We start from the raw sequence: 22,842 nt of genomic DNA on the forward strand, positions 1-22,842 counted from the left end.
TTTATACATTACCAGCAATACATTTGGTAGAAATTAAATAACACTTTTGTTTCCCTTATAAGTAACTCAGTAATATCGTGCTTGTTTCTCAAAGTCTTAAAGGGTTAGTTCACACAAAAATGAAAATGATGTCTTTAATGGCTCACCCTACTGTCGTTCCACACCTGAAAGGCCTCTGTTCATCTTCCGAACACAGTTTAAGATATTTTATATTTAGTCCGAGAGCATAGCCTGTTAGTGTGCATACACTTTTATTGGAGGAACAGAGAAGCTCTCGGACTAAATATAAAATATCTTAAACTGTGTTCTGAAGATGAACGGAGGTCTTACGGAGGTATGGAACGACATTAGGGTGAGTCATTAATGACATAATTTACTTTTTGGGGTGAAATAACCCATTAAACTGTTCTTAGATTGGCCATTTTCCAAAGTCTGCAATCACAAGTAAGAGATTTCAATATGAACTTTCCCAATTCAAAAAAACATATCTACCATAAAAATAACACAAAATTCTTATTTATAATTTAATGACAGATGTTGACATGTCAAAAAGGTATTTGATCCGCATTACCCATCTGATCCAGGGGCGAAACTGAAGGTTTTTTTCCTTAGGCTGATCACAGAGCTGAAAAGACAGCAGTTTCTCCCTGAAGTCTGAGGATAAGCGCTGATCCAATACCCTGAATCAAAGCGGCCGCTTCGAGGATATTGACAGGCAAGTGGGTCAGTATGTAGCTGAAATAAGAAATGATGGGCCTCGCTGGTGATTTCCTGTGGCTTCAGCTGGATGACGGCTCTGTGTTGTGTGGAGCCCCTCATTTCTTCTTTGGCTACGCACTGACACACTTGCCTGTCAGTTTCTTCGAAGCGGCTTCTTTTACCGCTTTTCTTTTACTGTTTTTACTGTTAGTATTTTTAAAGGGTTAGTTCACCCAAAAATGAAAATTCTGTCATAAATTACTGACCCTCATATCGTTCGACACAACAGAGACCTCCGTTCATCTTCGGAACACAAATGAAGATATTTTTGTTGAACTCTGATGGCTCAGACAGGCCTTCATTGACACCAATGTCATTTCCTCTCTCTAGATCCATAAAAGGCACTAAAGATGTCAATAAATGTCCATCTCACTACAGTGGCTCAACAATAAATTTATGAAACAACGAGAATAGTTTTTGTGAACAAAAAAAACAAAAAACGAAATAACTTGTATAGTGATTTCAAAATCACTATAAAAGGCTTCCTGAAGCCTCTGAGCTTTATGAATCAGTATATCGATTCAGGATTCGCGTGTCAAACCGCAAAACTGCTGAAATCATGTGACTTTGGTGATCCGATTCGTAATCTGATTTGATTCATAAAGCTCCCAAGCTTTAGGAAGTGGTGTTTTGAAATCGACCATTGCTATACAAGTTATTTTGTTTGTTTGTTGCACACAAAAAACTATTTTCGTCGCTTCATAAAATGATTGTAGAGCCACTGTAGTGAGATGGGCTTGAGAGAGGAAATGACATTGGTGTCAATGAAGGCCTGTCTGAGCTATCAGATTTAAACAAAAATATCTTCATTTGTGTTCTCGAAGATGAACGGGTCTTACCGGTGTCAAACGACATGAGAGTAAGTAATTAATGACAGAATTTTCATTTTTGGGTGAACTAACCCTTTATGTCTTTTGGGGTTCACATTCTTTGACACACTGACACACCGTATTTCTTGACTGCTTAACCGGAGTTGTTTGATGACTAGGATTTGATCGGGATGTAAAACTTTAGATCCCGAATATAAAATGACCCAATTTTTTCAGATGCATTTCCAAGTCTAACAATTCGGAACATTACGGTACATTGATTTAAAAAAAAAAATACAGTCGACTTGGATGTTTCAGTTATTTAAACTTAGATTATGTTAAAGGTGCCCTAGAATGAAAAATTGAATTAACCTTGCCATAGTTAAATAACAAGAGTTCAGTACATGGACATCACATACTGTGAGTCTCAAACACCATTGCCTCCTCCTTCATATGTAAATCTTGTTTGTGAAAAACACCACGGAAAAACAGGCTATCGCGAAAAAAGACGCAATCGCTGAGATCATTAATATGTACGCCCCCAACATTTGCATGTCAGCCCATGTTCATTTTCAGGCAGAACTGCGCATCTGAATCATCGGAAGTTCAGCAGATAAACAAGCGTCACGCGATGATAGCGAAAACGGCAGATCATGGACACAAATGTCATGTTCCAGGCTGTGCAGGAGACGTGAGGACTTTTCATAGCCTTCCAACAGATAAAAAATGTCAAAAGTCATGGTTGATGTTTATTTACAATCGGATACCGCAACAATTTAATTCAAAGTTTGTTAGTTTGCTCGGCCCATTTCACCACGGAGAGTTTTTCTAACCTGGACAATATAGCAGGATTCGCTCAGCATCTGATACTGAATAAGGGCCTATTTCAACCGTATTCCTGCAAACAGTAAGTAGTGATTTAGCCACTTATTGACTGTCGAAACCATTTCGGATTAAATTGAAAGTTTCTTAATAAGACAACATTACGATAATATCCCCTGTGTTGTCTAGATCTTTTGGAAACAAAAAGATTGTCTAGACAATTGGAAACTCCAAGTAGCTCACATAACAGTTTGTCAAATGACAAAGGTTAATATTATTTCCTGCCAGTGTTGTCATAAAATACAACAGTAGATACGTACTGTGTCGATCCCTTTTGACAGACTGATATCTAAATTAGCCTATATTTCATCATTAACACATAACTCAGAAACCAACTACGTTTACTGCTAATGTTTAGTTGCTTACAGATAACTCAGTTGATCCTTGTGGCTAACGTCACCTTCTTCACCATCTAAGTTGAAACGATAGTCATTTGACAAGGCTTAGTCAATTTGTTAAATAAATATACATTTTTGAGAATTGAAGTATGATTATTTTGCAGCGGGTGTGTAGTAAACATGACACTGACTATTTTGAGTGGCTTCTACATTACTTTGTTTGGCTAAATAAATCGACTTTTAAGTCGATCAGTACTCTACTGTGAAACTGTAACGTTACTGTACAAACAACATATTTACGCGCTACCCAGTTCAGTTCTTGATTCAAAATTGAGAAGCTATCATTGTTAAATCATTGCCATGACGGATGGTATAGATCTGTTAGCTGTCATTGAGCAGCAGTGGAGTGAAACAGCCAATCAGAGCAGAACTCAACATTAATATTCACAACCCTTCCAAATAAGGCCAAAACAGAGCATTACATCATAGGGACCAATTTCTAGGGTTGTAAATGGACCTCTAAAACTGTATCTGGACAAAGTTTTACCTTAAATACGCCACATACCCTCTATTTAGATATTAGAGAACAATTTAACATATTGTTTCAAATCATTCTAGGGCACCTTTAAACTGACTTTTAAAAAATGAGTTACATCGTGTATAACTTATAACATTTCTTAACTTATTTTGATGAGTTAAAACAATGTAAAAAAAATTTGTCATAACTTATTGAACATTATTGATTTTTTTAAAAAATGTGTAGTGATCATTTCAGCTGAAAACTGCAAATTGTATGTATATAAGATTTTACAACAATCTAGGTAGAGGCTCATTTTTCCAATAAGCCTGTGTTGAGTAATTTTATTTAATAAAAAAATGATATGCTTTGAGACAGTTGTTTATTTTATAGCTCTAAACTCTTACTGTATGTCGACCGTTGACTCATTTGGTTTTATTTCTCGTAACGACTTCTAGAAACAAAGTAGCTACTTAAATGAGCACAACTGAAAACTCTATTAAGTCTCAAGACCGCTTTTCACTCTCAATTCACACCACAGCTCCAGCCATTATATTTAGAGTAATTCAGCTGGTTGTTGTAATGAGGTCTGTTGAACAAATTTAGAAAGGTGTCTTTTCAATACCATCCATCTGTGCAACTGCATACAGCTGCGTAAACTAGCCTTGATATTAGTCGGTGTCTAATATTTGCCAAGCTTACTGTCCTCAGGCGTGATCTTGCAGGGTTTTCAGTTCCGCCCTGGTCATGTGGTTGCGGTTAAGGTTTCAGCAAATGAAGTTGTATGGCTGGCAAGACCTTGGCCCTTACAGTTCCCCTATTACATGCAGAAATGCCAGTTCTCCAAGCAGGAAAGCCCCACTGACCTCAGCACAGCTTCTTCCTCCATAATCCCACCAGCCACCACTGCACAGGAAATTGCAAAACGCAAACTGTAGATTACCATCTTCTAATGTGTCTCCTCCTGCACCCTGCTAGAAAAGAATACGCCGCTCATCGTTTACATCAGCTTCCAGTAACAGTTACGTAAGCCGGGGCTCCGGTACCACACCATCACATCTGCATTTACTCTTCGCCCCACTTGATTTTTATAAGCACCACTTTCCAGTGGCCCATGTCTCTTATGTGGAACACATCCCCGGGCAAGGGTGGCAGGAAAAACAGTACCTCAGCAGAGCATAAATGCTGGTCTTTGTATAATTGCTGCGTTCTTTAAGTATGATTAATTTTAACGGTCCGGCGTTCTCCGAGTTGCTTATTATGGAAATTAGTGTTATATAAGGATGGGGGGGGGGGATGCTGCAACACAATCTTATTACCCACTCAGCAGTCTTCCCAACAGAGAGAAGTGTGCGCAGACAAAAGTGTACGGGCGCACCGACGTGGTTTTCAGCAGGCTGCTATCTATGTGATGATGCCCTTATCTGCCCACATTATAAAGCAAGCTTTATTCTCCTCACGATTCATAAAGCAATTATGCATCTGAATTAATGACAAGGAGGCAGTCTGCACAGCAAAGTCACTTTGTGACAAGATTTTTTTGTGGACAAATTCAGTTGCTCATATTAATTGCAGCACTTTAAAAGGCTATAAAAAGTACTTGTCCCAGGAAATTATGTTTTCGCTGCCTGAGATTCTTTTGAACAGGCTTCAAGGTGACACATAACCCAGGTTTAGTTTTCTAAACTAAATGAATCATTTGTTCAGACAATTTTTTTTCTCAACTTGATTGTGCTATGTGGGGTAAGTACTTTGCTCAAGGACACAAAAGTTTTCTAAGAGCTCTTTTTCACCAAAAATGGTCTGGAAAAAAACAATCGCATGGTCTGTAGTTCGGGGCGCAGGTGCACATAGGGCATGTCCGAATCCACTTTTGCTTGTTTAATGACAGGAAAAATGGTCTGCGCACTTGATGCATGGTCTAAAAGGGTTGTTCCTATTCTCTTATATGTTTTTTGGGCGTAACATGCAATAAACCCATCCGAGTCTCATCTCACATTCCCTTTAAAAGCCAGTTGCGCTTGCACCATGGTGAATTTGCTATTTCCACGCCATAATTTGCGAGCAGAAAGACTGAACACTTCTCATAGTGGAATCCTTTTATTTGGAATATTTAGCGCATATTATTAACGTCCTTTAAAATAACGCAAAAACGCAGGTTTTTGTTGGTCAATGGCACAGTTGTTTTCCGTTCCTCAAAATAGAAAAGTGCCAACAATGCGCCTGAACATACCTCATTTTCAGACCAGTACGCCAATGGGTGCACAGTTGGGCACAAATGCATTTGCTATTTAAACAACATGGCGCTGGACGTGAAAATGATAACTGCACTGGGCTGAAACTAGCAAAAAACACGTGTCGCACTTGGCGCCTCATTGCGCCAGTTGTATGATAGGGCCCAAAGAATTGTTCAGCAGGGTATTTTCAGAATAATTACATATATAATACTGTTTATATTCCATCCCGTATCTGCTTTCTCTGTTGGAGCCGTGACAGAAAGCCTGAAAAGTGCCTTACATATGCGAGTATATGCACAATTCAATCTGCATGTGGTGATGTGTAAATGCAGAGCCCTCATATAAATAAGCAACCACTTCCTGCTCCATCACAGTAGCGGGCTTTTCTGAGACAGAGGCTTTGAGAACACCTGAGCCCAGCCAGAGGCTGCGAAACATGTTGATCTGGCCTAAAAATGAGCCACTGCAGTCAGTGCGCTCAATAGAGGAACTAAATTAACTTCAGCAGAGCTTATGATTACAGACAGCTCTCGAACTGTGGCCTGATTCGTTTTCATGACTTTGCGGCTGCTCTAAAAGGGGATGCAAATGTTTGCTGAAAAATGTACACCTGCATTTGCAAATCTGCCAGATATTAGTTGTTGTTGTCTTCTTGATAAAATATAATTATTACATAAACACTATTTTTGGAAGCAAGAGAAAATAAAAAATAAAATATGTAAAGAGGAATCCCATGGTCTCAGAAGTGGTCTGTCTTCAGTGGAGCTTTGGACAGTTGTAATGGACTGACAAGTGAAATCTGATGGGGAAGAAAACCCAGCATGACACTCATACATTACTGGCAGCAGTCCTTTTGGGTTAAACTCGAGTTCATGGATGTATTCATTCTTTGTAGAGATGTTTGGAATGGGGACAGGAAGGGGGATGAGCCTCGTTTCCAGCCACATTAGGGAAAATAGTCCTGTAAATAGATCACTCTTGTGGCACTTCAAGTTATTCTTTGTACTCCCACAGTGAGTACACGTTCAGACCATCAAGGAGGTTCTTGGTTCATTTCCCAGGGAAATGTATCCCACCACACCATTTGTGACAAAATGGGGCTTTTTCCTTTTTCCAGTTGTTTATTTTTATTTTGAAGGCCGGCCCTGTCAGTGGTCTTGGTCTTTTCTTGCAACACCTACTTCCTGTCCTTGATGTGCTTTTTTTGTCTGGCAGCTTTGGGGGATTGCATGTAATATAACTACTGAATGTAATGTTTTTATTCACTGTAAAAAGATGTTATTTGATGACTTATTTCAATATCATTTCATTTCACACAAAGTTATAGGCAACCATGCAGAAATAATATAAACAAACAAGCAAAGCAAAAATGAGAAAAATAAGTATAAATGTTTCCTTTAACATGTAACATTATTTTATTAAATCAAAATCAAATTGTAACAAAGTTCGATAGTAGGAGGAAGGAAGAGGACACGGGGGCCGGCTGGACGGTTGATGCTTCTTTATTTATGGTCAAAAACTTATTATAACTTCAACAACACACTGCTGTGTGAATTCTCATAGACACTCGATCACTTCCGGGTCGGCACTTCCGGCTTCCGGCAACTCAGTCTTTGGGGTTTCGCATCAACCGTCCGATCTCTCTCTCTTCCTGGTCTCTGGTTCCGCCGAGGTTTTATACCCTCTCCGCGCTCATTACTGGAACAAGAGACAGGTGTTATTAATCTGCGTCCAACCCACTCACTTACCGCTCGTCCCGCGGCTCTCTCTCCCGCTGCAGACCTCGCTAAACCACGCCCCCATTGCCACACAAATGTATTTTTTTTTTTTCATTTTATCAAACTTGAAATGTAAAGATACACTATTTAACTTAATTTTGTGCAAAATTAACAAAACTTTAAAAATTAGTCAACACATCAGCAATCCTTCAAAAATGTTTTGTCTTACCCTAAGTTTGGTTTTCATGGGAAATTGCATATACCATTTTGTTGCAAATATAAGAGCCCCCCCCCCCTTTTTTTTTATTTCCACAAAATAAGGCTTTTTGATAAAGAAAATGCTACTTTTCATACTGCATATTTTTTGTATTTGTATTTTTGTATTGAAAGTAAATACTGGTAGAATGTACCAATTATCGCATTTAAAGGAGGTGTATGTAAGAACATTCAAATGACTGCAGAGTGGTGTGTCCCCCCCCCCCCCCCCCCCCCGGATGCCGAAACACTACTGACTTTGTGATTGGTAGATAGGTGGAGGGCGGAGCTTCAGGCCAAAACACCAACATCAGTTGAGGGCTGCAACAATAACTTTTAAATGACAATATCCTGGCCGGACTACTGTTGTCAGTGATAGAAGTATTTGAAATGAACATGATTTCTTAATGTCTAGTGACATATCAGGGCCATTTTATGATTAACAGGAAATACAGTTCCTTTAAAAATAAACACTTTTTTGGCATACTATAAAAATTACCTGTAGCTCATCTGAATTAAGCCCAAAGTATACTTCGGCCATCCATGTACACACTCCAGAGGGTTCAGCCCAATTTTTGAGACCACGCATACAACACCACACATGCAAGAAAGACAAAAGAGTTTGAAGCAAGTGTATGGACAATTTGAACATTGTGCAGTCGAAGAAGAATGTGGAAAGATTGATTCAAAAACAACATGCTTGAAACAGGAGTAAAACAGTAACCTAGAAATCTAGACGCACCCTAGCAGCAGCAAATCTAATCTGCCGCGAGTGTCGTCTAGCAACTCTCAATACACTTATGAGCTGTAAAAGCCAAACTCTGGTCAGGCCAATCACATCGTGTATAGAGTCAGTGGGCGGTGCTTAACTTAATGACGGCCGAGTTGCGCTTGCGTGCTACTAGTAAACACAGAAACTGGCTAAAGGCTAGAACGAGCTCTGCTTCACCGTCATTGCTCTGGTTGGTTGTAGCACTATCCAATTGCGTGCACGTCGTGCAGAGGAAGTTTGAAAGACAACCGTTTATCCCGCCCATCGGATTGAGCCCTGTCAATGGTGAGTTTTCAGACCAAACATTTTGATGTGGGTCTGGCTTGTCAGGCTAGTAAAACACTTTAATGGATGACGAACTTGATGAGCGTTTGTGATGACACGACACAGTGCTGCCCTCTGATGTCTTGTGTAATAAAAAATTGTACTGCGCATGTCTGAACTGGGCCCTCTGCGGTTGATTATTCTTTGAAAACAACTGTGCACGAGATGCATCCGGGCATGGAAATTGAAGTATACCTGAGCCGTTGTATGACATGTAAAAGTCTAGACCCTGAATAAGACAAACACATTTTTTTAGTCTTATATTCAGAACAAAACGGTATGTCACTCTCCCGTGCTTATCTCATCATATCTGTAAACAGAGAAAGTTCTTCCGCTACTTTGATGCGTGTTTGGTGTGGAGTGAGAAAATTTGATTGGGAACTGCTAAATCTCAAACCTCCGGGGAATCACAAGTGTTTAAAAATGCAGAATAGAGGACAGTCTACTGGCAAAAAGAGAATGTGACTGAGCTCGTAATAAAACAAGAATCAACATTTGGTTTTGGGAGATTTGTGTTTTTATTACTCCACAGATGAGTATAAGGTATTTTATTGAACAGATAAATTGCCATAATCATCCACTTAGTCACGCAAAATCTGAAGCACAACCAAAACAATGTTCTTCCACAAAATGAATGCAGTTTGATTTAAAGTCCTCATGAAATCAAAATGGACCCTATTTACTTTGTGAGTACGTATTACAGGTCTCGGGCTGAACGATTAATCCATTTAATTTAATACACAGAACAAAATGTTTGTCATGGTAATCTTTAACCAAAATCTGAGAAGTAACTTCCGGTGTGGAAACGGCATTTCTTCTCAGATGAGGGCAGTTTGACGGCTTAGGTTTGAAAATGCTTAACCACTCCCCTCCAACCATTAGTCTGCTATGAGTGCCCTCCCCTCAATGTTATGTTTCACATAGAAATACGTCACAGCACTGAAGAAAACTCACTTGCTACTTCAGGTTCACTGGGAATTTAAATGCCAAGGGCCAAAAGTTACATAGAGTACATTTCAAGCTAATTTCAGGTACTTTCACATTTCGTTTTCTCAGCTGATAGATATGGTTGCAAATCAATTGTATGCTGCAGGGTTGTGTGGTTAAGTGGTAACAAAAAGTACTGTCATTTATTTATTTTTTAAATGTCTGGGGTGTTTGGTTATCATCAAAGCTCAAATTGCATGAAATATAAACATTACATGCATCATCTAAATGAATTAAAGAACACTTTCATGTTTTGTTCTGTTTTCTTTGTTTTAAAAAGACAATAATCTGATCTGTTCACAAAGGAGTTTTGAGATTGATGACTATTAAAATTTTATTTTATCTGTCACCTAAGGCGTTTAATTTGTTGCCTAATGTATAATTTTAGTATTGATACAGAGGGCTGGTATACATTTTGGTATTGATACAGCCATAATACCCTAAAGATTGGCAAGGAAAACCTTGAATACATGAAGAATACAGAATTAGCAGTGCGTCTGTGTGTGTGTGTGTGTGTGTGTGTGTGTGTGTGTGTGTGTGTGTGTGTGTGTGTGTGTGTGTGTGTGTGTGTGTGTGTGTGTGTGTGTGTGTGTGTGTGTTGTGTGTACATCTGTATACCTACCAATGTTAAAACAAAATCTTTGTTTACTTTGACGACCCCCCCCCCCCCCCTCTCTCTCTCTCTCTCTCTCTCATATAAAAGGACATTTAATTGCATATTTCCTGTTCTTGGCACTGTGCCCTTCACCGTCTTTATGAAATGGAGTTATATTTTGTCTATCTGCCAGCTGCTGAGCTCAATGAAAATAACAAAAAAATTAATCTCACAGACGCCCTCAACCTCTTAAAAAACATTTTCCTCTGAGGAAACACTCCACAGCCTAACTTGTAAGGAAAGATTTTCTACAGTTTTTTTCCCTCTGGGAACTGAAATGGGAAAGGAACGGTGACTTGTTATTCCCATAAATGGCCATGTGGCGAGAACGGGTGAGGATATTCGTCATGATTTATTCCCTGACTTCTCACCTTGTGACGGAGGGCTATTTCCATTCTTATCTCAACTCTCTCTCTCTCACATAAGAAAAGCACCCAGACATAAATAGGCCAATTAAAACGGTCACATCTGATACCAATTATAACTCCACCAATCGAAAGAGAATATTAGGTAAATATAACATTGCTTTTTGCACTAAAATCAGGCTGTCATAAGACCAGCTTAAAGCTCACTAAGGACTCTATGGGGGTTTGAAAAAAAAAACTCCTTTAGTTCCAGACGAGGGAGATTTCTGAGGATTAGCTGTGAACAAGATAAGTCATTGTGTGCATTATTATACCTCCATTATGTAAACATGAAGTGAAACATTACAGTGGGAATCAGGTATTTGGCAGCTGCCTGCTATTTTGATTTGACTGCGCGGACCGAGACGTTTTCCACTTTTAGCAGCTGTAACATGTTTAAACTCTTTTGGTAATGGGATCTGAAGATGAATGTTCCCTCTGGGCTCCTGCTTAGCTTTGCCGCTGGCCGGCCGCCAAACCTCAGCCAGCATAGTTTTCCCGCACAGCCCCTGTCTGAGCGTGCTCAGTGCGGCCCGCCTCCGAGAGCCCGAACATCCCCGCATTGAGTAAACAAAAGGCTACAAACTTGAGGAGATGAATCCCTCTTGAGATAGCACCGGATCTTATTAAACACAAATGCAGAAAATGATAAAGAGAATTGAAGGCTGAATGTAGCACCAAAAACTATAATAATATAATTGTAATGTAACGAGCGTCCTCTTAGCGGTCTTCAGTGTATCGTGATGAACAAGCTGTGGAATGCACTGTGTTTGAATTACAGCTGGTGTATTAGAGTACTTATAATTCCGCATGCCTTCAACTGTTCCCAAGCCAGACTCATTTATCACATCAGACACATTATAAAACTTCAAGCTACAAGAGTAGAAAGGCAAATCATGTTGCTGTGTACCTCCATCCCCAATAACATTCTCAAGTAAATCATAATTTCATATCTGCTGTCATCTTGGCTTTGATTTCATTAGTCTTCTGTCTTAGTTTTCTGGATGGTGCTGATCTGACATGATGTGGTGCGATACGAAAAAGGTACATTTTCATTAGGATCAAGCCCGTTATCCACAATTTGTCCCCTATTTGCTTCATTGTGGTTAGGCATTTGCTTGTGTAATCATTCATTCAAGTGTTCATAGCTGGGTGTTCCTTCTACTACGGCCACTTTTATGTCCCATTTGCTGATTTTTCTACTAACACTAACAAATTTGAACTTTAAAATGTCTTGGAAACTTTTACCATGACTTTGTTTATTTTGGACTTTGTATAAACATGCTTTTGCCTTCCCCTTCAAAGACCCAGAGTTTCGATCTTAAAGTGCAATGAAACAAATGTAGAAAGATATTTAGATATTTTCTTCCATATTGTGACGTATATCCAAGTGTAACAAACTATTTTTATTTTTTATTTTTTTTAATGGAACATACATCGTTTTTAATTAGATCAATAACATACATTTTTTTAAAATATTAAATGTAGTTGCATGCCAACTTTAAAATATTACACTCTAGAATTAGAATTAATTGATATTATCTTTTTAAATATGATAATCAAAACAAAGAGTGGAGTAAACAAACTATTTCAATAATTATTGTGTGGAAATGATTGTATACAAAGTTGGGATATCACTTCCACCACAACACCCCAGTTTTTAAACATAACTTACTTGTCAAAAATGCTCTCTAAATAAAAAATCTATATTATGTGCCATTTCATGTGAAAATATTTCATTATGAATATTTATGCTCAGTGTTGTCAAATCGATTAATCGTGATTAATCGACTCTAACATAACAGTTTGTGGATGTATGTGTGTGCATATATTATTATTATTATTATATTTATATATAAGTAAACACACACATATTATATAAACAAACTTTTGTGTTAGATGTGATTAATTGCGAGACAGCTAGTGCTAGCTATAAAATTAGCCATAGCAAGACGTTTATAATGCAATTTCTTCCACATATTGAATGGTGATTTGAGATGTTGTGGGAATTACATTTGTTCATATAGGTTAAAATAAGTTAAATAAAATAACCTAATGCATTTTAAAAGGTGTTTTAAGGGAGTATAATTCATCCACAGGGCTAAAAGTGCCCATATGAAGAAACAGCCATCTATTGTGACCAAAAACATTTCAGGAAGGAGACACTTTTTTTTTTTTTCATGTCATGCATGAGTCAATTCCACAATTTGTCTAAGATAACAGATAAGGCCTAAGGGAAACAATGCTATCAGTTATTATTTTTATCAGTTGAGGAAGACAGGAATGTGTCAAGTAATAGAAGAGCAAACAGATGATGAATCAGTCTGATTCCACTAACCTGTATCACTTCCTCCTTTTCCTCAGGCTCATCCTACCCTATGAGAGGTTTACTAAAGGAGAGGAGGACAAACCCCTTCCGCCCGCCAAACCCCGCAAACAGGAGGGCAGTGCCCATGAGGGCATTATTAAAACAAAGATGACGGCCATCAAACGCCCTAAGGACGAACAAAAACCTGTGCCTCTGAGCGAAAAGGACATCTCGGCTAAAGTCCCAGAGCTGGTCAGTCTTTGATTGTTTATTCTGTTTAACACACACACACACACACACACACACACACACACACACACACAGAATTTACATTCTGGCATACTGACGCTCTTCCTGCCCAGCGTGCCAATTTCTGCCATAGGTTCCTTAGGGCTGTCATAGTCTCCAGTGCAGAAAACGCAGAATAGTAATACAGATACAATACGTGCCTGGTCCCTAAAAAGCTGGCTGGAAGAACCATGACAGACCACTTCAGGCTGGGTGCCCTTCCTCTCCTCGACAAATAAGCTGTCACAAGTGTGTGAGAATAGCCCTGTCAGGAGCAGCTGCTTTTAACATAATTATTTGGGCTGATTTGGAAGCTCTGACCGTTGCACAACAGCATGGAAATCAAATGCTGTTTGTCTGCCTGACTGACTCCAGGCGATTTATACGCTGTGCCCGATTTAGTTATTTTTGGTGCATCTCTGGACTGCAGAGCACAAGGTTTTCCTTACAGTTCCTTTTCCGTAAGCTCCTACTGAGTTTTGTTCACAAATCAATTTGAAGAAGATGAATTGTGGGGGAAATCATGACAGTGCTCCTGTTTTTTTTTTTTTATCGACAAGACCTTTTGTGCACAGAGCAGCTGTAGTGGAAATGTTTTCCTGTCGCATCTTAGAAACCAATATGCACTGCAATATCCACAGTTTGTTCTTATAGAAACCGTGGGCTTATTTTTATCCTTAAAAGCCAATAAATCCATGGTGATTTGCAAATGTCTCTCCAGTTAAGCGAAAATATGAAAAAGGGGTGCGCGGTTGTGGAAGGGAATGAAAATTGAGTTATTATTTTCACATGAATAAGCAAATGATTACAGAGAAGATGAAAGGGCTGTTTGAAAATTTCTCTCAAATTGTCAAATTTAGACACATTTCAAAGCCGTTACGCAGTCCGTATTCATTTCTACCTCACATGAAATGAGTAATAGGTTATAGTGTGGAAACAAAAAGGGCTGTTGTCGGTTCTTTTCCAGCTGCATGCCTAGCTCATCTGTCTGGTATGTTGTGTAATTTGAAAGGCCTCTCCAGATAATTGATTGTACATTGTACAAGGCAGAAAATGAAAATGGAATTCTCTGTTTGAGGCAGAGCCGATATGACAAGACTGGAGCTCAGAAAGGAGGAAAAAACACTTAAAGTAGAGTTATAGATCTTGAGGAGGAAATTTGGAGAGAGAGAGAGAGAGAGAGATGCTGGGAGTTGTCTCGGGGGCCTGCATGTCAGTAGAGTATAATCAGGGCATGTACAAATATAGGCGCGCTGCTCTGGTAAGAATCAGAGCATTGTAAGCGCTGTTAAATCAGTCCTTCCTCAGGCACCAAATACAATCAAGGCTATTGAATGACACACGCTGAGCCAACGGGCGGTCACGCCGCATCACAGCTGGGTAATTTTGCCTGCTAGTCACTGGCTGCTTGTGGCCCCAAAGACATTCCTGCTAACTTGTACAAGAGTCTAAAGGGCGATAGACAGAGCAACCCTTCGGGCCAAAGGTTTAAGAGGCTTTTAAGAGGTGTCTTCTCGAATAATGACTTGGAAAGTGACTCTCATTTGAGCTTCACAGTGAATATTTGATTTGTGAGCCAGGGTTGTCACCACATATCAGTTATCAGTACTAAAATATCATTACTTTATGTTTTGATACTCCAGAAAAAAAAAATGCCATATAGAGCACATTCCTTTAGTATTTAAAAGCAGTTAATAAAAAATTATGAAGTAAAAATATTTATTTTAATTATATATATATATATATATATATATATATATATATATATATATATATATATATATATATATATATATATATATATATATATATATATATATATATATATATAAACCTACTTAAATTTATTTTAAAACAATAATGAAAATGACAAGACAACAAAATCACTAAAACTTTAACTAAAATAAAAATGTAAATAAAAAACAATTCAAAATATTAAAAACTATATTAGTATGATACTAAAATATTACTATTATTATTATTAATGGGGATGATGATGATGATGATGATAATACTACTAATAATAGTTACTTGAAGCATTGTTATTAAATATTATTATACTAATATTATAATCAACAATAATAATAATGGTAATAATAGTAAAAAAAAAAAAATAATAATAATAATAATTGATTGTATTTCGGGTTTTTTATCACTATTTGATCAACTATTTTCTTGTTTTAAATAGTTTCTTGAAGCAATGTTAATAAATATTATTATTATTATTATTATTATTATTATTATTATTATTATTATTATTATTATTATTATTCCAATCACCATTAATAATAATAATAGTAAAATAATTGAATAATTAATTGTATTTCATTTTTTATCATTATTTGATCAACTATTTTCTTGTTTGGAATAATAATATTTAATAACATTGCTTCAAGTAACTATTCAAAACAAGAAAATAGCTAATCAAATAATGATCAAAAAACTAAATACAATCAATTATTTTACCATTATTAATATTGATGATGATGATGATGATGATGATGATGATGATGATGATGATGATGATGAATGAATGAATAGAAACACATTTGACAGAAAGATCTCAGAGAATCTAAAAACTGTTGAAATGACAGATAGCATCTGGATATAATAGCTTTACCAGTGATCTCACGTCATCTAACTGCAGTTAGAGTCTGACGATCTATTATATAACAATATATACATCCACTCTAACGTGCTTCATAAAATACATCTTCTGTCAATATTCCTGAGAGGCCAATAATGCCATAAAATCTCAAAATATGCAATAATTTATCAATTTTCCAGCGAGTGCACTTGAGATAGCCTACACTGGAATTATTGGTCGCTCCGGGACGCGCGCTTTGCATTCCTCAGTTCCTATGGAAGCGTCCTAATCACTGGCCAAAACGTGATTGGTTGGAGCGAGAATGTGCTACGATTGGTCAGCACAATATGGCCGTTATCTGATTGGCTTAAGTAGATGGTGGGTGGAGTCTACCTATTTGTGGATTCATTTGAGTCTAGATGCTAGAAATGTTTCAAAATCCACGCGATTTACAAATGTGCAAGAAGAGATCCACAAGTGCAGAGGAAGCGATTCACAAATGAATGCTACTTATGCAAGGCAAAGTCGTGTGTTTGTGACATCAAAATATGTGTTCAAATATATATGTTGTTATTCACAAATGTCATTGTATTTATTTGTGAATCTAATTCATTTTTGTGAACTCCTGCATATATTTGTGGATCTCAATCTATTGATTTGTGAAATTATTTATTTTTTGTGAATCGCTTTACTTTTATTTATGGATAAAAATATATTTGTTTGGAATAATGCAACAATAATACCCCCATATCAAAAGCTGGTAGTAGATCAAGGCAACCATGCTATTTTCAAGTCTACAAAAACAAGCGGGACATGCTATTTATCTCTGCGCTGTGTAATGTGATGTATAAACATACGATTATTCACATGTAGTTACACATTCATCTGGGTTGAGTGAGGAAATGGAGTGAAAGGGATGAGCCAGCCTTTTATTTGACACCAGCTGATGTCAAACATCTGTGCATTTCTTCCTCCAACACTGATAATGAATGGATGGGCGGTACATGCCTCTCTTCTGCACCGCTGTCACCACTCTGAAGTTCCGGAAAGCATCTGCTCATTAGAGACATGTGAAGTTTGTCCAAAGTGCAAAACTTGCATCATGGTCCGGATCACGAGGATGGCAGCAGGTGTCGGCTGTCTCTTTTATGCAGTCATGCTGACTCTACTGTTTTCTGCTGTCATTTGAGCAGAATGCATTTAGAGGGTTTTGGAATTGATTTGTTCAGCTCAGAAATGATGCAAAGCTTACACAGCTTCATCTTTTATCTCATTTGTGTTAAAACGGGACAGAAGAGATATTTGCATGGGGGAAGCATTGAGTTATCTGCTTTAAAACTGCAGCTCAGCTCCTGGTATGCAAAAGCACAAGGTCATCTGTTGTTGATGCACACATTTTCTGCACGTCTTGCTAAAGATGTGGGCCATGAGCATGTAGATGCTAGACTTACAACATTCTTCAGCAAGTTTGCTTATGGTTTCTGCTATATGCTATATTCAATACAATATGACTTGTTTTGTGCTTTTCAAACTTTTAAAATCAAACCAGAACATCCAGAACCAACATAAGTACCACCTAGTCAAAATGTTCCCGCCGTTGGTCCAACTAACATCTCTTTGCATGTAAGTTTAAGGACTGTTTATGAGCTACATAATCCAATGGTTTCATAAACAACAGCCGTAACACATTAAAAACACAAGATACTAATTGTACAGTCCAATTAAAAAAACATGGATAATAAATAGATTTTAAATGTAGATAACTGAATGTAGATTACTGTCTGCCACAAATTGATCTTGTAATAAAGGTCTCATCGAGGAAAAACACGCTGCATTTTGGTATTCATTGCATTTTTTTTTTTTTTTATAAAAGTTAAATAATTAATTTTATAATAAAAATGTTAATGATTAATCGATAGTCGATCGTTAATTCTCCCGACGATCGACTAAGAAAATTTTATCGAATGCCCATCCCTACTTACAACCTCTCCCATCTGTCTAATAGCAAACTGCTCTGTCTGACTGGTGGTAATATCAATACCATGCTCAAAACTGAATGCTCAACCCAGCCAAAAGCAGACTTTGAAATCGAAGAGCTTGAAAATTACTTTGAGAACAGAATAAAAACAATCATCTAAATTTTACACCCATCTCTTTTTACCTATTCACATTCCGGACTGAAGAAGTGAGATTGTAGACTTGGTAAAGTCTATATATTTAAAGGTGCACCATGTAGTATTTTTGCAGTAAAATATCCAAAAACCACTAGACCAGTTTTATATATTTTGTTCAGTTGAGTACTTACAAGATCCCAAATGTTTCCAACTATTTGTAAATTGTGAGAAAATTGCTATTTTAACCAAGGAGCCGGGATGCCTGAGGGAGTCGCCTGTCAATTGCTTCATATCTGCGTTACACTCGGTTTCCAGTTTTATTCTGCAGAAGCGCTTTACTCTTAGCAGTGTGAACAAGTGTCACAGCAGCCGCTGAGCGAACGCACAGATTAACGTCAGAACATCATTTTAAACACACTTAAATGTGTCTAATATGATAAACAGAGCTGCGTTACCTCATACTCATGACCGGAAAAGCGGAAATAGCATCGGTGCCCGACAACTTTGTCCTGTCATAATAAAATCCCGCTGCTCACGAGGCGTGTGCTGTTCATCTAATTAACAATCACTCATGCGGCCATGCTCAGCTCCACAACACTCAATCTTGCTCTGCTTCATACTAGAGTAACATTAATAACTGCATCCATCAACATGATTTCTGCCAGAGTCCTATCCCGTTTCTTTTCCACCGGCTGTGAGGTTAAGACCACATGTCCCAAGATACTGCGCTCACACTTGGCGTCATCAAACTACTCCTATGTTTTGAATAGGCACCCTCTAGCGGACGGAAAAGCTGCATAGTGCACCTTTAAGCTACATTAAAAAATCAGATCAGAAATTATAAATAAAATACAAAATATTTGAGTACTTTTTCATTGTTGTTACACCTGGGGGCACTGGTGTGTGGGTTACTGTGTTACAATGTATGCTTGTCAAGTTTCTGTTTGTCTCATTAAGTATTATTTCTATGTGTCTGTAGGGGATGGAGGACACAGAACAGCTCCAGGAGAAGCAGGATAGCCTGGCTCTAACCCCGAAGAGTCCTCTTACTGAAGATGAAGGTGTGCAGCTAGTGATCAAGGATGAAGATCAACCTGTGCTCCACAACGCATATGAGCATGCAAATGGGAATGTCTTGCCCTCAGTTCCACAAGATGGTGCACCCCACAAATCAGAGGATTGTGACGTGTTTCCTGTTGCGGTTTTGCCGTTGCACCACGGTCAGCCTCTCCCCAACTCTCACACACCGGACCAATGGCAGCATGAGATGTTGGATTATAAGGTACCTCTGGGTGCCCTTGCAAACATTGAACAGCCTAGGCCAAAAGAGGGCCAAAACCAAGTGGGAATGGTGCTGCCGACCATAAAGCAGAAACCTGACACATCTCCTGAAATCTCACCCGAAAGGGCAGAGGCCACTAAAAAGGAAGAAGCATGCTATAACTTTAATCCTCTCCTCTACCCTAGGGGTAATCCTGGCATCATGTCCCCATTAGCTAAGAAGAAGATGCTGTCCCAGGTCAGTGGAACAGGACTGCTTAATAATTACCCATATGGACCGCCTCCTCCATTGGTCAGTAGGAGGTTGTCCAGCAGTAGTACAGAAGGCTCATCTGCTGGACAGCAAAGCTCCCATGCTCCTTCCACTGCAGAGACCAACATGGTGATCAAACGACCATCAGTTATTCAGCATGCTCAGAGCTTCAAGTCCAGGGGAAGTGAGGACAGGAGGTCCTCAACAGAGGGCTCTCAGAAAGAAGGGGGTAGTGAGGGAGAACCAATACCCCAGCCACAGCCCACCCTGATAAGAGAGCCGTACATTATGAGGGCCGACCCCCATTCCAGCATGGACAAATCTGCTGAGATGCCTCGTCCTGGCCAGGCTCCCAGCTTCCTGAGTGACTTTTACTCCTCACCACATCTACACAATCTCTGCCGACAAACCGAGCACCACCTGAGCAAGGAGCAGATAAGCAAGTATCTTAGCAGAGACATTTACCCTCGAGACTGTGAGACCGCCCAGGGCTTTCCCCCAAGTCAGCATCCCGACAATGTGGGTTTGAATTACTGTGCCCGGCTTAGTCAGAAAGAAAAGGGACCTCTTGCAGAAAGGGCAACAGAGGAGCAACCAACTGATTTGAGTCTCCCAAAGTCCTCTCCTCACAAACTGCCTATTTCCTCATCCTCTCTCACCGGCATTCCACATGCCACAATGCAACAGGACATTAAAAACGCTCCTCTCTTTCAAACAGGCAACAGTCAGAGCTCAAGCATAGATTACCATCCCAGGGCCTGTCGTGTTCCTCCCATGACCGTGTCCATGTCTAAAAAGGTTACCGAATCCCACTCAAAGGTTCTGGAAAAATCACACAACGGCAGAGGAGAAGAGACCTTGAGCTATAAGATCGACGAGATGGCTCGGCCCATTCTGAGTGCAAAAAGCAGCCCACAGAATATTTGCACTGCACGGCCACTGAAAAGGAACCTTGAGGATTTGGAGAACGGACAATCGGAGAAGAAAATCCGGGCTGTGACACCCTTGCACTGCTCGACACTAAGAGACGGCCCGGGGAAACCAAGGACGCCGGAAGCTGACAGCGAGTCCATGAAGCCAGCAGAACCTGCTCACGCGGTGCACATCAACAGTTACGTTTCAGAGAGCCACAAGATCCCCTTGCACTCCCACTTATTCCAAGGGCTGTATCCAGGGACATTTGTATCTCAGGTCCAGGACATGTGTGAGAGCTTGGGCTCCCACGTTACCCCAAGTTACTCCCATCCACTGCAGTACTTGAAGAACCAGGCGGTTCTGTCGCCACTCATGCCCCCCTTCGCCATTCATTCCTTAATGATGCAAAGACAGTTCCTGGCCGCCAATCCCGCCCACATGTACAGACATCAAGTGGGCACCTCATACGGGGACATTCTTCACCCTGGCCTCTACCCCATGTCGGCCCTTCACTCGCAGCCAGCTTTCAGTCCCCCTCAACTTTCTTCAGTGCACCCCAGCACTAAACTTTCCTAGGTGATGCAGTCTGATATTCCCAGGCTGGATGTGCCCAGCCCACGCTTAACTCAGACTTAATGCTCTCCAGAAAATTCCATCAAGCATGGTCACACTATATATATCCAACAAATAGCAGTGTTTTGTAAACGCTTAAACACGGGAGCAGTTATTTTTGTTAATTAACTTCTTGCCACTCAAGTTTATGATTTGCACATTTCTTTGAACAGGGGCCAACTGGGCTGAATGTGGCTTGTTCTCACCGCACTGTTTAAAAGTGTCAGTCGTCTTGTCCGAAAACATGTTGCCTTGGCACAGGTGCCCAAGTGGAGATGGGTATGATGTCCACAGAGACATCCAAAGGAAAGTCGAGTGACAAATCAGTGCAATGCAACAGTGCTATTTCAGTCCATTCTGAGAGCTCTTTTGTCTGAAACACTATGATACGATAATGTAAGAGCTGCCTGGGTAACTGTTGGACTTTTTCACATTATTCTTGACTGTACGTTTTTTGTTGCTGTTGTTGTTGTTGTTATTTTTTAAAAATGCAACAGTGTGGTAGTTTTATATGTTTATTTTTCAATCCTACAAGGGTTAAGCAATGAGATATCACATTTGATAAAGACGCAAAAAAGAGACCCGAGTATTGCAGTTCGGTGTGTTACACGGTTACATGTAAATAAAACTAACTAAGCTTTCCTTGAAGGAATCTTAAATGTCAGTGATACTATGTGAGGTAGGCTTCACAAGCTTCTTTGACCACTGTCTGCTGGCTTCCCTTTCAGCTTCTCTCATACCCAGCCAAACTCGCTCCTGATCAACAGAGCAATGTGGAATGTGTTTGTCAAATGTAGGACTGAGGTGCTTGTACATAACCTTCACAGACTGAACGCATTTTGTATCATGTTCACTCGCTACTGTAATTTCTGACTGCTCTGAACTTGGGGCTAGAGAGCAAATTTGGATGGTGAAAGGATAAAACGCAGAACTACTTAAGTGTCAGAAAGTGAGTTTTGTATTTGCTGGTGTACACTTGTGATCGCTTACTCAGAGGACTTTTTATCAGGAGAAACTGAAATTTAAAACTACATTTGGGGGAAAACATATTTTAGGAGCACTTAGTTAAGCACACACAGGCTTTTCCATCATTTTCTGTTTAAGGATAGTTAACAGTTCAAATTTGTTTTAGATACTGTTATTGAATTTTAGGTCTGTAAGTGCTGACAGCAATCAAACTTGCGTCTGTATTAAATGAAGTGTAACACTTGCCAGGGAAGAGTTTTTAATTAAAAGAAGCATGATTTCTTTGCACAAAAGATTTTGGGAAAGTACAGAGTCAATTTGAAAAGCAACACAGTACTCCTAGGGGTAATCAATTGTATTTTTATTTTTTTCCCGTTTTTTTTTTTTTTTTTTTTTTTTTTTTTGATGTATTAGTAATAGAGACTAAACTTCAAGAAATGTATTTACTCCAACAATGTTTGGAGTAACGCTCAAGGTTGCTATGTAACATTTTGTAATGAGTAATAAACAGTTTTATAACTTAATAGAAGACAACGGTTCATCTATGTTTTTGCAAAGATATTGTATTTTTTGAGTACACATACTAACCAACTTAAAGGGATAATTCACCCAAAAATGAAAATGATGTCACCATTTAATCACCCTCGAGCTGTTCCAACCAGTTTACATATTTTATTCCTTGGAACATAAAAAGATATTTTGAAAAATGTTTTGGTGTGCTCAGTCAGTGAAGTCCAGTGTTTCACTGTACAGATGAAAGGATGTCTACATGGTTTGGTACAATGTGGGTGAATAAATGGTGACAGAATGCCCATTTTTGGGTTAACTCTCCCTTTAAAGTTACATTGTATGGGAAAGAGC

At 39.0% G+C, this 22,842-nt stretch overlaps 1 protein-coding gene across 1 annotated transcript in view; it reads left to right on the plus strand.

The window, feature by feature from the left end:
• arid5b (AT-rich interaction domain 5B) overlaps positions 1-22,374 on the plus strand; it is a 175,297-nt gene extending 152,923 nt beyond the window's left edge. The window contains exons 9-10 of the mRNA XM_067429802.1: positions 13,022-13,217; positions 18,934-22,374. Coding sequence (XP_067285903.1) covers positions 13,022-13,217; positions 18,934-20,979 — 2,242 coding nt within the window. The 3' untranslated portion in view covers positions 20,980-22,374. The remainder of the gene's footprint in view (positions 1-13,021; positions 13,218-18,933) is intronic.
• The last annotated feature ends 468 nt before the right edge of the window (positions 22,375-22,842 follow it).

Source organism: Pseudorasbora parva, chromosome 21 (genome assembly GCF_024679245.1).
Source record: "Pseudorasbora parva isolate DD20220531a chromosome 21, ASM2467924v1, whole genome shotgun sequence".
NCBI lineage: Eukaryota > Metazoa > Chordata > Actinopteri > Cypriniformes > Gobionidae > Pseudorasbora > Pseudorasbora parva.